General features: G+C 46.7%; 1 protein-coding gene across 1 annotated transcript in view; it reads right to left on the bottom strand.

The window, feature by feature from the left end:
• Positions 1-15,061, bottom strand: part of CACNA1E (calcium voltage-gated channel subunit alpha1 E) — a 485,501-nt gene that overhangs the window by 129,188 nt on the left and 341,252 nt on the right. The window contains 2 exon segments of the mRNA XM_048497813.1: positions 6,343-6,933; positions 9,578-9,634. Of these exon segments, the coding sequence (XP_048353770.1) occupies positions 6,343-6,933; positions 9,578-9,634 (648 nt within the window).

Here is a 15,061-nt window from a genome sequence, read left to right on the forward strand (position 1 = left end):
TCCCTACTTTTCAACAATTCAGATCTGGTCTGCAAATAAAAAGACTTGATTTTCTCAACAAATTCACATTGGACTTTCTTTGCTCTTCCAGACCTTAGCCAATTCTATTCTTAAAAAGAATAAGAATCCATTTTTTTTCAGGACAAGGTTCGTAGTTCAACAAAAAGACTCTTGGGATAGTTCTACTGTGCACTGGATACTTATAGAAAGCATATGGTTGACAATATGCCAATATTTCACTCTCATACAGTTCTACCAGATGTGGATATAATCAGTGTTCAATTCCACACAGCACTAATAATTGCTAGGTACTAATTTATAGGACCTTGCAAGTCTAACAGCCGATAAATGCTCTACTCCTTGACTCTTTTGCTCTGTCTTGTGACTATTGAACTGTGTCTTGGCCATGTGGAATGCCCCCCATGTCCACACTGAGCTGTACCCCCTCAACAGGACAGGTGACTCCTGGGCTGGGCTCCACCAGCGCATGAGACCTGACCCCTACTACGTACTTTGGCTTTCCAAGAGTTGGCAATTCTTGGTGTAGCCCAGGGGTGTCCAACTCTGGTGCTTCAGATGTTCCTGGACTACAATTCCCACCAGCCCCTGCTGGCATGGTCACAATCTGGGAATCTGTGTAGTCCATGAGATCTGGGGTTCAGCGCTTGGGAGCTGGCCACTCCCATGTAGCCTCCAGCTAACTCCTCGGCACGTGCTGGAGGGAAAAGAGAGAAGCAGTGCTCATAAGAAAAGCTTCCATTAAGCTGGAAAGTAGCTTAGCTCTTGGTTCTGACTATCCACCCTGGGATTTCTCATCTCTTGGAGAACCTGAGAAGCAGGTGAACATCCTGAAGCTTCAAAGCGAACCCAGAAATTTCGCAAACCTGCTGAGGCAGGAGTGAAGCAAACCTTTATACCATCTCCATTAATCAGTTTCTTTCTACCTTTGTGGTTAAGCAAGCGAGAGCTCAGAAACAAGGATAAGGCGGAATTCAGCAAGCGAGCTGGTTTGCAGCAGCTATTTCGATTGCACTTTGAGAAAAAAACAACCTATGAATATTTTCACACCACTTCTGTTTCCTCAGGCCAAATATTCCCTACAGAAAAAAAATATGCATTTCCCCCCATCACCTGTGCATTAACTGCACATAAATTGTGTAAGCTGGTGTAAAATTAGATTGTGCATATAAAATGCTGCAACAGAAACAAAATAAGAACTGAAACAATGCTGAGGCAGATGGAAAACCAGAAACAATGAAAATGTGCAGATTAAGAAAGAATCAGAAACTGGCTATGTTTGTTCATGCCTACTCAGGTGGAGTTTGAGTGAACATGAAAGCCAATTCTGTAGTTAAGGGTCACAAGTTTTCCTTTGCACTTTTACGTTTAATTTTGCAAGCCAACAACGAAGCCTAATTAGCCAGTGTGGTACGTGGTTAAGAGCAGGTGGATTCTAATCTGGAGAACTGGGTTTGATTCCCTACTCCTCCACATGACTGGCAGACTGTTATCCAGTGAACAGGATTTGTTACTCCCCTTCTACATTCCTGCTGGGTAACCTCAGGCTAGTCGCTGTTCATTCAGAATTTTCTCTGCCCCACCTACCTCACAAGGAGAGGAAGTAGGGAGTTGTGGGGAGAGGAAGGGAAAACTCACAGGGGTTTGTAAGCCCCTGTGAGTCTCCTTACGAAAGGGAAAAGGGGGTATATATCCAAACTCTTCTTCTATTCTACTTGTCACTTTGGACCCCTTTTCTGAGATGTGCCTGTAGACTTTTCAAACCTACAGCAAAAAAAGCTTTTCAGCCAATCCTCTCTGATAATCACGAAAGCTAAGCCAGAGCCCTTCAGCCCCATAAAACTGCATGATGCTCAAAGATACACGCTGAACTTGTTCTCTGAAGCCATCAGGAAGCTTGTAAACATTTTTCCCAGGCTTTGGGAGAACTGAGGCAGCAGTTTTATTCTGCATCCCTACCATTTTCAATATCCTTAATGCATTTTTCTACTGACTAGAGTCTTAGTATTTTACAGCACTTTGTGGGCAGTTCACACACTCTTTGATCTCACATTTAATGAGAGCTGGAATAAATGTAATTTCATGGCAGTTTTAAAATATGATGTTTATGGTTTTAATGTTATGAATTGTCTGGAGGACCGCTGTTGGACAGCAGCGTAAGCTGTGAATAATGAAATCACTTTCGGTACGGCCTCTGCTTCCTTCTAGCATTCTGTGCTTCGCTCCCGAATACAAAGTCCAGTCCAAGGTTTTAGCTAATAGACAAATCTGTATTACAAAGAAACCTCATGTAGATTTAACCATGGACCTTCCCCCTGTGAATCCGCAGCTCACATACATAAAGCAAGTGTGGTGTAGTGGTTGAGAACAGATAGACTCTAATCTGGAGAACCTGGTTTGATTCCCCCACTTATCCACCTGAGCAGCAGGTGAGCTGGATTTGTTTCCCTGTTCCTACGCAAGAATCCTGCTGGGTGACCTTGGGCTAGTCACAGTTCTCTTTGATCACTCTCAGCCCCACCTAGCCAAGGTGTCTGTCGGGGGAAAAGGAAGGGAAGGAGTTTGAAAGCCACTTTGAGACTCCTTACAAGAGAGGAAAGCGGGATACAAATCCAAAGTCCTCCTTCTTCTACATAATCGACAGGTACTGCATCCTTCCCTGAGAAGGGACCTCTGCATAGTGGTGGAACGTCAGTTTTACATGCACAAAAGGTTCCAGATGGCATCCTCAGTTAAAAGGATTCAGTATTAGACGATGTGGAAGATCACAATTCTCTGAGCAGACAACTCTAACCTTGAGAGATCAATGGTCTAAGTCTAAAGATGACTTCATGACTTTTCAACAGCAAGAGAAACACTCCTAATTCTTCTTTATCCAATTTCTCCCTGAAATCCAACAACCTGTTCTATTTTCTCCTGTAAGGAATTTGGAGTCTATTTTGATCAGAGATAAATCTAGGCAGATCGTGAGAAGCAAGGCAAGAAGAGACAGTTCTTGGCTCTTGGGGCCCTTTCTTACATGCCCAGGGTGAAGCTGAGCACCACTTTGGGGGCAGGAAGGAATTTCTCTTCAGGCCAGATTGGCCAGGGATCGTGGAAGTATTTACCTTCCTTGGGGCAAAGAGCAGGGGTCACTGGGAATGAAGGGAGGGGGAGGTAGTTGTGAATTTCCTGGTTTTTCAGGGGGCTGGAGTAGGTCACTATTTAGATATCTTCCAGCTCCATGTTTCTATGAATATAGGAGGAACAGGAAGACAGGTTATGAAAAAATTCAGCATTTCACCAAGAGGAAAGCAATATCTTTCCAGATTTCCCGATCCTCCTGCTAAAATACCACTCTGTGGTACGTATCGTAAAAAAGCAAGGCCTGAAGTTACAAAAGGGTGTGCTGATTTCTCTACAAAAGAAAGCTGTCTTTTAAAAGAGGAGGGAAAGGAGAATCAATGGCTATATCAAAGTGAACTTCTAAAGAAAAATAATTCCCTTCCTCATAACAGTGCCAGTTTTCAACCTAGAAAGGATTAGTTGTATTGGGGTGCTGGGTGGTTTCCGGGCTGTATGGCCGTGTTCTAGCAGCATTCTCTCCTGACGTTTCGCCTGCATCTGTGGCTGGCATCTTCAGAGGATCATCCTCTGAAGATGCCAGCCACAGATGCAGGTGAAACGTCAGGAGAGAATAAGAACATAAGAACATAAGAACTAGCCTGCTGGATCAGACAGGAGTCCATCTAGTCCAGCACTCTGCTACTCGCAGTGGCCCACCAGGTGGCCATACCACTCTGTGGTATGTATCATAAAAAAGCTAGAACACAGCCATGCAGCCCGGAAACCACGCAGCACCCCAGTGATCCCGGCCGTGAAAGCCTTCGACAATACAATGAGTTGTATTGTTCTCAGAAGTGTCCCGCAATTCTGTTTTGATCAGAGAACCAGGTCCTCATGGCTGTTCTAACACAATGCATGGTCAGACTATCAGCTATGGATCTGAAAAGGCAGCAAGTTTTCAGAGCCAACCCTGCCCCCCCCGCCCCGCCCAATCTTACGTAGATCAGAAAAAGGTATAACAAACAAAAAACCCACAGTAGAGAATTATCTTCTGCTGGATTTCACCTGTATGCAAACCCAAGCATGATATGTTGTACACCGCCCAGAGCCCTCCGGGGATTGGGCGGTATACCAAATTAAATAAATAAAAATAAATAAATAAATAAATAAATATGCACAAAAAGAGAGAATCTTGCACAAAACAATGGTTTGAATGTAAGACCTCTTTCTCATAGCCATTTTAAATCTGTTGTTACCCATTGCCAGCCTGATTCCTTGTAAAGTAGCATAGCAATGGAAGTTTCACATGGCATCTTTAAATCCATTTATGAGCCACATCTGAAGCACTCTTTCAAACTATGCCAGCCCCCCCCCCCCGCCCATTTTTTTTGCAGCATGGTCCATTTTTTTAAATGTTCTAACTTTCGCACTATAGCATTAGACCAATATACCAATTCGTGCTTGTAGTTGTTATAGGAATGCTGGCAATATAACACTGAATTGCTTTATTGGTCTAGCACTAGAATTAAAAAAAAGAGGGGAAAAAAGCCCAAACCCGACATGCTACAAAAAGGTCAGGGAAAAGAAAGCTGTATTTTTCAGAAGCGCCACAGACATTTTAGACGCCGCACTACAGCAATTCAGAAGGCAGAAAGGACCCCTGAAAAACAGAAGTTTTCAAACAAAAGAAACAAAAACAAATACTCAGCCCTGCTTTGCAAATGGGACACAAGCAGCCTTGTTTAAAAAGGTAAATACAATCTGCTAGCAGACAGGATACACAACAATTGTGACTGAAATGATACAAAATGACCCCACTAGCAACCCTCCCCCACAAAAATGGATTACAAAGAAGAAGAGAAGAGGAAGAAGAGGAGGAGGAGGAGGAGTTTGGTCTATCCCACCTTTTTCTCCTGTAAGGAGATTCAAAGTGACTTACACACTCCTTTCCCTTCGTCTCCCCACAACAGACACCTTGTGAGGTAAGTGGGACTGAAAGAGTTTTGAGAGAACCGTGACTAGCCCAAGGTCACCCAGCAGGAATGTAGGAGTGCGGAAACACATCTGGTTCCCCAGATAAGCCTCTGCCATTCAGGCGGAGGAGTGGGGAATCAAACCCGGTTCCCCAGATTAGAATCCACCTGCTCTTAACCACTACACCACACTGGCTCTCATGCTAAACAACATGCTACAAAAGGCTATTTAAAAGAAGTCCACGTTATAATCTTAGCAATATTCTGCAAATGAAGAAAAAATTTGCCAGTGTTAAGATTCTCTGAGAGGCAAGTAGGAAGCACCAGGCTACTGAGGGCTGAATCTCTAATTAAAAGGCCCTTTATTTCCCCCTACACAGGACCAAAGTTTTGGATGAATATTTATCCCTTTTGTAACTCTTCACAAATATTATCAAGCCTTTTCTGGGAAACCTTCCAGGCACCAGAAGTAATCCAGTTTCTTACAGCAGTACCAAGAACTCATTATGTCTTCCAATGCAACTGTAACCTCAGAAAATGCTTTTGGCAATAAACTATCTGACCTACTAGGTTATTGATAAGATTATGCTAAGCTTTAGTTCTAGTGTGTGAAGGCCTTCTAAACCCCATTCCTACTTCAATGGGGCCAGAAAGGCAAATGGTATTATCCTGCTCCATTTGACAGGGCTTTGATCAATAGCTCTCCCTCCTGGAAACAGTGTCTTTATAGTCAAAGGAGCTTCACCTTTTCCAACACAGAAGGCAACAGACAGCTCAGACTTTCCACGGTCCTAGTTTCCCTACTATATTGCAATTCTTATGGACCTGTTACAGAAAATTTCTAGTTTCTTGACACTTAAAACAGAGTGCAGCCATTGTATATGTCAAATTAGAAGAAGAAGAAGGAGGAGGAGGAGGAGGAGGAGGGGGAGGAGGGGGAGCAGGGGGAGGAGTTTAGATTTATATCCCCCCCTTTCTCTCTTGTAAGGAGACTCAAAGGGGCTTACAATCTCCTTTCCCTTCTCCCCTCACAACAAACATCCTGTGAAGTGGGTTGGGCTAAGAGAGCTCAGTAGAGCTGTGACTAGCCCAAGATCACCCAGCTGGTGTATGTTGAAGAGCATAGACGAATCTAGTTCCCCAGATCAGCCTCCACAACTCAAGTGGCAGAGCGGGGAATCAAACCCGGTTCTCCAGATTAGAGTGCACCCGCTCTTAACCTCTACACCACGCTGGCTCTTTTTGTGCATCTCTTCTGTTGGAAAAAATGTGGGCAAGCAATAGAGAGGAGCATCCCTCTGCTTACCTTTTCAGCTCTTCAACAGACACTTGCCCCTCTTCAATCAAGGCCTGCTTCTCCTCTTCATTCTTCTTCTGCTCTCCTCCCTCTGCTGGACTCACCCCTTCGGGGCATGTTTCTTGGATGGTGGACCTGTTCTCCTTGGCTTCTGTCCTCACCCTGCGGTGTCGGCTGCGCCGCTGGCTTTGCCTGAGCCGGGCCCTCTCCTCAAACGCCACGCTTCCTCCGCCCTCCTGGTCAGCGAGGCCACAATTCCCATGGAATGATTTGTGATGCCACTCCTCCCATTCTCTCTTGGCTCTAGGAGATGGGGTCCTTTGGTCTTCCCGGATGCTCGGGCAGGGGTTGGAGCCCACCACTGGCTGCTCCGAGTCTTCTCCCTGCGTCCGGTCTGCCTTGCTCCCTTGCTCCCCCTCGTTCTTTTCAAGACCAGAGTTCTCAAGCAACTTTCTCCTCCGAAAAATGCTAGCATGAGGGTTGAGCAAAGGAGGTTCCTCCTTGTTGATGGCCTCCTGGCTGGAATTCTGCATGTGCCGGCGGAGCTGGCTGGTCCTCTGTTCCCATACAGACATATGGTGGCGCCTTCTCCTCTCCCTCCTGGGAAAGGAAAACAAAGGGGTTCAGTCCATCTGTGCCCTGTCAGAAACACAAGAACACACACCAGTACATACAGCATGCAACTGGGACCATCGAAAACCACACGTTTGAACTTGGTTCTCTAAATCGCCTGCATTTTCACTCGAATGGCCAAAGAAATCGGCTCCCCTCCCCACCTTTTAAAAAAAGTCTTCTGCAAGCTGATGAGAGAATCAAGCCCATTGGTATGAGATCAACAGATACAGATCCAGCAACCACACCCCCCACATTTAACTGGGAACACAGCAACAAGCCCCAAGCGACAGGGAAACCCATCCAAAGGAAGGGGCACAATCGCCAAGATGCCAAGAAGGCTTTCGCTTTGCCCACCTCCCACCACCCAGCATGTTGCTCGAAACACACGGCATCTGTAGGCACGTACATATACATGAAAACATTACGCTTAAACGTATTCACAATGCCGTTGAACAAGAACGTTTGCACAAACGAGCATGGGTGTGGCACAGGCGGGCTTGTGTGTTGCATGCAAATATTAGGGCTGAATGGGCCTGATAGTGGGCAAATGGGACATTTCCTTCACTGAGCTGGAGAAGGTGCCACTCAGTCACCAAGTTAAAGTAGGAAGCTTTGGGCCAAGAGGTGCATGAAGGGGGAGCATGCAACAGCAGCATGAGGGCAGGCATGCATCGCCCAGCCCCATTCCGAGTGTCCTGCAAATGCCTGGTTCCAAGGCTTTGGAGCACAAGCAACCAGGCTGGTTTGGTGCTCCCAGAAGTCTCATCTTGAGACCCAAAGAGTGCTGGAGCTCTCCTCTCGTCTGCTCACACTACAGCAGCAGTCCTAAACACATGGGCTCAGAAACCATTCCTGCTGCGCAAAGTGGAACGTAACAGCCGAGTAAACATGCACAGGGCTGCTTTTGCATTTCTGGGGGCAGAGCTTTTTCAGCGTGGCATAGTGGTTAAGAGCAGGTGCAGTCTATCCTGGAGAACCGGGTTTGATTCCCCACTCTGCCACTTGAGCTGTGGAGGCTTATCTGGGTAACCAGATTAGCTTGTGAACTCCAACGCACGCCAGCTGGGTGGCCTTGGGCTAGTCACAGCTTCTCAGAGCTCTCTCAGCCCCACCTACCTCACAGGGTGTTTGTTGTGAGCGGGGAAGGGCAAGGAGAGTGTAAGCTCCTTTGAGTCTCCTTATAGGAGAGAAAGGGGGGACATAAATCCAAACTCTTCTTCTTCATCATCATAATGGCCCCATCAGCTTCGGTCTCACAAAGCCAGAGTTTCTGCACCTGTAAGATGCACTGCTCAGGGCTACAGAGATCACAAAGGGCGCCAGGGGTAAACCAAAGTCTCGGGGACCTCCTCTGGGAATTTTACCCCATGCTGCCAGTAATTAGCATAGCATGCATAAAACACAACCATCCTAAAGTTGTATTTTGTCACATTTAAAAATGATACATTCATTAATAATCATGAATGATGAGTCATGAAACAGGGTACCTATTTGATTACGTAATCCACTGTAGGGATGGTCAGTGGTTGGTTGGGCATGCCTTTCTTTGTTCACTAGCAATGAGAACCTATACATTGGTGACCTGCAGCTTTCTGGGATCCTTTCTGAGCCAGCATGGTATAGTTGTTAAGAGCAGGTGGATTCTAATCTGGAGGACCGGGTTTGATTCCCCACTCCTCCACCTGTGGCAGAAGCTTATCTGGTGAACCAGATGTGTTTCTGCACCCCTACATTCCTGCTGGGTGTCCTTGGGCTAGTCACAGTTCTCTTTGAACTCTCTCAGCCCTACCCACCTCACAAGGTGTGGGGAGAGGAAGGGAAAGGAGTTTGTAAGCCACCTTGAGTCTCCTTACAGGAGAGAAAGGTGGGGTATAAATCCAAACTCTTCTTCTCTTCTTTATTGGGTATTTTGCTTCCCCCCTGCCCCACAGTGGTGCTTCCCCTTTCTCCCACCATTTTTCTTGATGAGCTGCTAAGAAGGTATTTAAAACTTTGATAAAATGGTGCCTTGTGTTGTGAGTCAGTGTGCTCTGCAGTATTATAGAACTGCTCACAAGAATGCTGTTAACAGACAGACATACCAACACAGGCATACATGTATAAACACACACCGCTTGACATACATCAGCAAGTGAACACACGAACATACACACACACACAGTACAACCTTGTGCGCACATACCTTCATACAATAGAAACGTTCACACACACACACCCTCAGACCCACAGAATAGCTTAAGCTAATTCACAGGTAAATCTTAAACCAACACACAAAGACACACAATGCAAACACACATATATTGTACTAAAGTTGGAGGCCTACAGTGATTCACAGTTCTTCAGGACACACACAGTGGTGGGATTCAAATAATTTAACAACCGGTTCTGGTGGTGGGATTCAAATAATTTAACAACTGGTTGTTTACAAGCACCATTTTAACAACCGGCTTTGCCAAACCGGTACGAACCGGCTGAATCCCACCACTGGACACACACATAAGTAAAAGAAAGATATCCACTCACAACATGAATTTAAAACAACACCTGTGCACTCAACACCCCCTCTGCCAGGCAACTCTCATGTACGCACACATAACCTCTCACAACATGCAACCACGTGCACACATACAGATTGCTGGAGCGTGGTTCCCACATCGACATGTGGTGCCTCCTCCTTCTGTCTCTTCTGAGGAAGAAAAATGAATGGGTTCAGTCCATGGTAATGTCTCTGGATCTCGGCACCCTCAGTGCATACAATTTCCACATGTGTGCAAGCAGAAAACCGTAGGCACTTAAATGCTCGCACCCAGCAGGCATCCGTAATCTTGTTTCTTTCATCTTAAGTGACGAACATGACACGAGGATTATGCACGCAGGTAGCTGGGGACTGTGCATCTGTACATAGCTAGACAGGGATTTCAATATATAAACACCCAAACCATAGATGCGAAGCTTTCAAACCTTTGCACGTGTGCAACTGGATTAGCACTCTGTGAGGAGGGTTATGCCAGGGATCCCACAGGGTAGTGACCATGGGTGCCCGTCGACACCTTTCTTGGCACCTGCTAAGCACTTTTAGGAAGCGGGTGGGGTCAAGTTTTTTCCCCAGCAAGGCTTCTGATTGGCCACTGGGGATTCGAATGGAAGGGCAGGTTTTCAAAAAACGTTGTTGTTTTTTGGTGACAGCTACACCACAACACAAGGACCTTCCCTTTGTAAGGGAGGTAAGAGCCTCGGCAGCCATTTTGTGGCGAGACTCACCATACAGTGTCATAACTGCAAAGATGTCTGCCGGCTCAGAAAGGTCTGGTGTATTGATTTGCCTTCCAGTTTTTCAAGGAGTCGAACCTTGTAAGAATGTATACGAAAGGGGGATAAATCTCGCCCCACCTTCCACTTTCCCCAGCAGTCTGTCATGTCCCCAATATCATCTCTGTGGTTTGGGGAACCCTGTGTACAAGATGTACTGCAGCACGAATGGCTGCATTACATAGGGGAGACCTGGCTTAAAATGACTCCTTCACTCAGTGGTGTATCAGGGGAAATGGTGCCCAGGGACAACACCTTCTCCAGGCGCCACCTTGTCCCCCACCCCCGCGTTCACCCCGGCTTGCAGGCGCAGCTGGGGGAAGCTCTGATGGGCACTGCAGTGACAGGCTTGCTCCTGGGCCGGCCTATTGCTAAAGCACCCGTTCGTACCAGCCCCCTGGCCTCCCTGCAGGCCACCTCCTGCCCTTCCCAGGCCCCGGGGAAGGCAGAAGCTGGCCTGCAGGCGGGCAGGGGCAGGGCACTGTGGTTGGCGGCCCAGGAGCCAACCTGCCGCCATGGTGCCTGTCGGAGCTGCCCCTGCAGGTCTGGAGAGGGAAGGTGGTGTCTTGGATGGGCATCATGGCAGGCCAGCTCTGACTTTAGGCACCTCTGACCTGCCAACCCAGTTCTTCTGAGCTGAGTCGGTGCGAGGGAGAAGGGAGGTGGGGGGGATTTTGCACCCCCGCCATTGTGCCTGGAGTCATTTGACCTCCTGCCCCTCGGGGCAGTACACCCCTGCCTTCACTGCAGCCTACTGAATTTCAGCACGTTTGTTCACCCAGTTACCATACAGAAGACTTTTGAGACCAGCAACATGTTGCTGGGAGAAGATGGAGAAAGATTTCTCCTGACCACGTCTGCAAACTTTTCCACAGGATTCAACTCCACCAGCATGACTGGCAAAGATTTCTGCCTTCAACTGCAGAGATCAGGGGTCAACACCTACCACTGGCATTCAAGACTGGCACTATTAGAATTAACTATTTAGTTAAACTCCCTTTACAGCAGCAAGAAGAATTGTTACCAGAGTCTCTGAATACAAACGTGAGTTAAAATAAAAGTACAAAACACAAAACTTAAATCAGTTGAATTAAAAGGCTGTAACTCTGCTCAAGATGCCACTGCAATATACCAGAACCATTCACACAAAAAATTATTTGGGCTGGTTTCTATATTGTTTCGAATGTTTGCTCTTCTAACAGTGTGGCACTTGGATGCTACTGATATTCAGTAGAACGTAAAGGCATCATCTACCCAGTCCCAAATGTTGACTTGTTCGCAGAGTACAAAGTGTGTGCTGATGCGCTTTCTTGCCAGAGAATGGAATTTGAAAAGCTCTCCGCTCCACAGAAACTCTATTCACATCTCTGGCAACCTGCCAGCTCTGTCAGGCTCCCAAGTATTGAAGCCCAGCCCTTGAATTTGTACTCAGTGTGCTCTTGATGACAGGATCTGTATTCCTCACCACTAGAGAAAAATGAGGAAATGGGATGAAAACGACTCTGCACCGTAATGAAGATTTGCGCAACTCCAGATAACACGCAGCAGCTTCCGAGGGCTCCGGTTTACAGTCTTTTATAGAGAGCCATTTTTCAATGTACTTTTTGCTCATCTCCTGCTTTCTGTTGTCAAGCAGGGGTCTCTTTGGCTCCTTCCGCACATGCAGAATGATACACTTCCAATTCACTTTCAATGCCCTTTGCGGCTGGGTGGAATAGCAAAATCCACTTGCAAACAGTTGTGAAAGTGGATTGAAAGTGCATTATTCTGCATGTGAGGAAGGGGCCTTTGTAAAGAGATCCCTGCAACCCCCCACCAGACCATTGGTGCACCAACTTCCTGAGGGTCAGCTGCACATCCCAGCCCCTTCCTGCCTCCCCCTCCTTTCTTTTCTCATATCTCACACTTCCTCATCCACTGTCTTTAGCAGCAGCCTCCCAGCTGAAACTGGGAAGGCTAAAGGATGGGCTGGAGGGAAGAGAGATTCTCCCCCACACTCTTCAATCTGAGCAGGGGGCAACAACTCCACTCCCTTCCTGTACAGAACTGCTCCCTTGCTCACCCTCTTCTCCTGTGTTCCTGACACTCTCAGAAACTCAGTCACGGGACACAGCAGCTCAGTTGCTGAGGACGAGCTGAAGGTCTCTTCTCCAATCCTCTTCGCCAAAGGGGTTCGTAAACAGGGGCTTTTGCAAATCTGAAAAGCTTTAACTAATACAAAGTAACACTCCCAGCCACAAAGGCTTAGGGAGGAACAAAAACCACAACCGGCTCTCGGTTGAAACACAACCTCCCTTACTTCCCAGCTGTCTTAAAAAGTCAATTACCCCGCTCAAGGAGGGGCCACCCTTTTCATCACTGAAGCCTGTGATAACCATTTTCAGGTGTGATTAGGCCAGTGGTGGTGAACCTATGGCACTCCAGATGTTCATGGACTAAAGTTCCCATCAGTGCCTGCTGGGGCTGATGGGAATTGTAGTTCATGAACATCTGGAGTGCCATAGGTTCGCCACCACAGGATTAGGCAAAGAGCAAGATTGCAGGAGACAGTTTGTCAAGTAAAGTCAACCCTCATACACACACCCCAATCAGTGTACATGGTAAGAGCGATGTATGTAACCCTGAGCTCTGAGGAGAAAAACCAGGGTGAAAATACACTCTAGTAGAGTTCTAATGGTGATTGCTAGATTCATATCACAAGGGAGAAGGATGAGATGGAGCCAAGGAGCAAAGAAACATCAACAAAATTGCACTGAGATTCAGTGGATGAAATTCACTGGCTACGTTGTGAAAGGTTTTTGCCTGTTGCATCCAGAGTGAAAAAAGAGACAGACACAGAACGGAATTCCTGCATATGCATGCCACAATAAATCACACTAGAGATCTTGCAATTTCTGTACAAAACAAGGGCACCATTAAGAACATAAGAACGTAAGAAAGAGCCTGCTGGATCAGACCAGAGTCCATCTAGTCCAGCACTCTGCTACTTGCAGTGGCCTTGGGGAGCTCACCTGCAGGATGTGAAAGAAATGGCCTTCTGCTGCTGCTGCTGCTGCTGCTCCTGAGCACCTGGTCTGCTAAGGCATTTGCAATCTCAGATCAAGGAGGATCAAGATTGGCAGCCACAGATCGACTTCTCCTCCATAAATCTGTCCAAGCCCCATTGGAGGTTTCATGTCTGTTTTCGTGCACACTCACACACAGTGAACACTCCAATGGGGTCCTCGTTTGATTTCATTGATAGAAGAAGATAAAAGTTCAAAGGTTGACTTTTGGCTCACCTAAATATTACACCGTCCCTGATCTGGATAGCCCAGGCTAGCCTGATCTCATCAGATCTCATGAACTAAATGGGTTAACCTGGCAAGTCTTTGGATGGGGGACCACCAGTGTATACCAGAAGCAGGGAATGACAAACCACCTCTGAATGTCTTTGGCCTTGAAAACCTCACCGGAGTCGTCATAAGTCAGATGTGACTCGATGGCAAAAAAGAAAAAAAAGTGAAAACCAAAACAACATTGCGCAAATGCAAGGCCGTGATCACTCTTCGCTACTTTGGGACACAAGCGCTTTTGAGGCATTATTGCACCCAACCTGAAACACAAGAGGAAGAAGGGGGATTGCCTCCTCTCCATACCTAATGAAGCCCCAGTGGTTATATCTGCAGGTCTTAGGCCCCTTCCGCACATGCAGAATAATGCACTTTCAATCCACTTTCCGTGCACTTTGCAACTGGATTTTATTGTGCGGAATAGCAAAACCCACTTTCAGACAATTGTGAAAGTGAAATGAAAGTGCATTATTCTGCATGTGCGGAAGGGCCTTAGCAGCATGCATTTACTACAGTGCACATTCTGTTAACACTGCATATGCAACACATGGAAACTCATCCGATCCGTGAGTCCCCATGAACAACAGACTCTTGTACACTGCACAACGTGTTCAGCACAAAGAACCCAAATGGAAAAAAAAACCCTCCTTCATCACTGATAATGCCCTACATGCTCAGTAAGCTGTCATTAGGCATCTCATCCTTGTGGACTATGCACACACATGCGCACGCACACATATCCAGCCTCACAACGGCTAGCATGCATACATTCCTAACCCTTTCATACAGCATTTTTCCACTGGTATACTGTTTATCTGTGAATTTCAGCACAAGAGGCATTTGCTGTCCTGGAAGACCTCAGTCTCCCCTTCCTCCCCATCTGAACATTCAGCTGTCGGAAATGTTGGTTATATCTGCATCCCCGCTGCTGCCCAGCTTTGCAAACCTCCTTTCCTTATTTATTTATTTATTTATTTATTTTGTTTGTTTGTTTATTATCAATTTATATACCGCCCCTCCCCTGAAGGGCTCTGGGTGGTAAACAACATAATAAAACAACAAACAAATGGAGCACAAAATAAGTTATAAATTATAAATAAATAATGTAGGTTCCATGAACCTTAAAGTCACTAAAACCCATTAAATACAGCGGTTCATATAAACTTCCCAGCATCCGACATTAAAAACTTTCAGTAAAAAAACCCTCCCAAAGAGGGTTTTTTATAAGAAGAATAAATAGTCTATCCCAAAAGATTCTAATAGACAGTGGTGTACTGGGCCTAAATGGCGCCCGGGGACATGGCTGGCTCCCATGCACCCCCGCTCCACACCCCACTTACAAGTGCTAGCAGGGAGCCAGGGGCGGGGCTTGGTGGTGGGTGGATCAGGTGGGCTCTGCAGCAGCAGGCCGGCTCCTGACCTCTCCGGCCTCCCTGGGGGCGGGAGCCAGCCTGTGGCTGCGGTGAACAACT

This window comes from Sphaerodactylus townsendi, linkage group LG05, assembly GCF_021028975.2.
Source record: "Sphaerodactylus townsendi isolate TG3544 linkage group LG05, MPM_Stown_v2.3, whole genome shotgun sequence".
Lineage (NCBI taxonomy): Eukaryota > Metazoa > Chordata > Lepidosauria > Squamata > Sphaerodactylidae > Sphaerodactylus > Sphaerodactylus townsendi.